Raw genomic sequence first — 2,753 nt, forward strand, 5'->3', positions numbered from 1 at the left:
AACATCATTTTGCTCCCGTTTATCGCTTATCGGCTCAGTTAGGTTTTGAACTCTATCAATTAAAAGAACGCCTGGGAAGATAATAAGTCAAAATTAATAAGCTAAATGTGTGATAGTGTGGGAAAGGTACATACATTGTAATTACATATTTAAGTTTCATCTAAATACAGGGTTATTTGTAAAATACTAGCACCGCGCAGGAAAAATAATTTTATTCCACGTGGAATTTTCGTGTTCCGCGTCCATGTTAGCAATGTAATTATTTTGGGAGAAGAGAGATATTAGGCTACGAAACCCTCAATGCGTAAATCCAACAGTTTTTTGGCCGGTTTTTAATTGAGCTTAATCTAGAACCAGTTATACTTATTTTTATAATATCAAGAATGATGACTAGTAACGTTCCGTCTGCATCGAAGGAAACTACTTGATTAAACATGTATCTGCCGTGCTTTTTTGTTGCGCTGTGTATTTTGCATTTTAACAAAGTTTTAAGTCAAGATCCCGAGGTGTGTAAAGCAATGGGGGAGCAGAACGGTACCTGCGTCCCCCTGCCTATGTGTCCCCAATATGTGTTACTGCTGAAAGACCCGGAGACCATCCAATTAGGACTGAAAATCACCGAGGAGTTTAAATGCGGTTTTGAAGGTAATAGTGTTAAAATATGCTGCCCATTTGATGGTAGCAACGAGAGTGACCACCTCGTAAGTTTTAAAGCAGATGATGATGATTTTGTTGAAGAATTCCCCTCAAACTGCGGGTCAACTGATACTAAACGACTTTTTTGCAAATATGAAACTTCGTTTTTACTCGCATCAAAGCCTGCGTATACAGCCATTTCTCGCTGGATGGCTCTGCTGGGATACAAAGATGGCTTGCGATGTGGAGGCTCCCTCATAACCCAACGACATGTCCTCACTGCTGGACATTGCATCACGGACTCCTTGTACGTGGTACGTTTTGGCGTGATAAATTTAGTAGAAAAGACTCGTTTCGTCAAACATCCAAAATCTAGGGACTATCCAATAAAAAGGACTATACTTCACGAGGAATTTTTAAAATCATATTCAAACACCGCCAACGATATTGGATTGGTTGTGTTAGCAGAAGACGTTCAATTTACAGAAAACATAAGCCCAGTGTGTTTGCCACTACCTACCTATTATAGAAGAAATATAGAAGGTGTAACTCATGGAACTGTGACAGGTTGGGGAGAGACTGAGAGTGGGAGTTTGTCATCCAAGCTCTTATATTCATCGATGAAGCTGTACGATAATGAAGAGTGTAGAAAAATATATAAGCACTATTATACAATAGACGAGCGGGTGCTGTGCGCAGGAGAGCATGGGACTGACGCGTGTCACGGGGACAGCGGGGGACCGCTGGTGTGGCTGCAGTGCGTGGGACCCAAAGGCGACGATATGCCTTATGATGGCATCGACCTGTATTTCCAAATCGGAATTGTCTCAAGCGGCTTCGCATGTGAGTATAGTGCGTTCAGAGGCGTATATGTTAACGTTTCATATTACGTGCCGTGGATAGAAGAAAAGGTGCTGGGGAGAACTACAATAAAGATATAAATTTAAGGTTATAATATTGTATTATTTTGTTTAATTAAGCCGGTGAAAATGTTCAACTAAAGAGACTTGACAGTACAATAACATTGACCGAATGGATTGCAACAAAAAAAAATGCATTTTTTATAAAACTGCTCATGAAAAATTTACTATAAAGACGAAGTACTCCCGCCAGACGTGATACTAAATCCATACTAACCCACATCAATGTAACTCACCAAAGAATACTCGTCTAACTCACTCGCGGCTGTAACACTTGGTTCTATAAGCCTAAACAACTGTAACAAGATTCCCCATCGGACTGACGATCGGGCGTTAGGAAAAACGCGACATGTGCGAGGATACTATACGTCCGACAGATGTCGTCGGTTGTCTGCCAGTTAGGCATTGCTCTTACGATACTTATCTAGAAAAAGAAGTATGGGCAGCTTTAGATAAAGTTAGGTAGTACTTAGAAATTTTTGGAACAGCAAACATAGCCATTGTAACGCCGCGTTGAGTCGAGTATTTTTGGACATAATTTTCCCAGAGTACGAAATTAATAAGATATGATGCGATCTTGCTACTTGTTCTCTTAGCTAACCCTTCAAAGGCATGTTGTATAGGCATATTTTTGGCAAGCTCGGTCCACCATATCACATCTGCACTCCCTCCAACTCCTATCCAAACTTTTACAGATAAGTAAGGTGTCGTAAACAGTGGGTCTTACAGTAACAATAAGTGGACAATTCGCGCTCCCGCGACAGACGCCGCGACCGTTACCGCGATTTACGGCGATCGATAGTGGACAGCACGGAAACATACGGGGAGGAACTTTGCGCAGGAATTAAAACGCCACAACGGTTCTAGAAGTATAGTTACCCTCTAGTCACTCTTTTCAATCTGATTATGCAGCTCATAGCCTCTCTTCCTATATTTTATGTATAGGTAGGTAGTTTCTTTTTTAATAAAAAAATAATTTTTTTTTAGAAAACAATATTGCTGTGCCCAAACTGTGTTTGGTACTATAGCTTGTTTAAGACCTTATATACAAAATGGAATGCAATAAAGATATTGACTATTTACTATTGTTTTTCTGTGCTTATCAATTACGATATCATGCCGTTCTTAGATATTTATCTATGAGGTGAAAGAAGTGCCTTCTATATTATTAATATCATATTTTGATAATCAAAGTCT

At 39.7% G+C, this 2,753-nt stretch overlaps 1 protein-coding gene across 1 annotated transcript; it reads left to right on the forward strand.

Annotated features, from left to right (window-relative positions):
• The first annotated feature begins 406 nt into the window (after positions 1–406).
• LOC114355408 (venom protease-like) lies at positions 407–2,461 on the forward strand. The gene has a single exon (XM_028308240.1). The coding sequence runs from the start codon at positions 435–437 to the stop codon at positions 1,575–1,577; it is 1,143 nt and encodes a 380-aa protein (XP_028164041.1). The 5' UTR covers positions 407–434; the 3' UTR covers positions 1,578–2,461.
• Positions 2,462–2,753: the final 292 nt, after the last annotated feature.

The sequence above is a fragment of the Ostrinia furnacalis genome, unplaced genomic scaffold (genome assembly GCF_004193835.3).
Source record: "Ostrinia furnacalis isolate ACB-3 unplaced genomic scaffold, ASM419383v2 OfSCF2396, whole genome shotgun sequence".
In the NCBI taxonomy this organism is placed as follows: Eukaryota; Metazoa; Arthropoda; class Insecta; order Lepidoptera; family Crambidae; genus Ostrinia; species Ostrinia furnacalis.

Coding starts and splice junctions, on each gene's coding strand:
- LOC114355408 (XM_028308240.1), top strand. CDS start 435: ATGTATCTGCCGTGCTTTTTTGTTGCGCTGTGTATTTTGCATTTTAAC.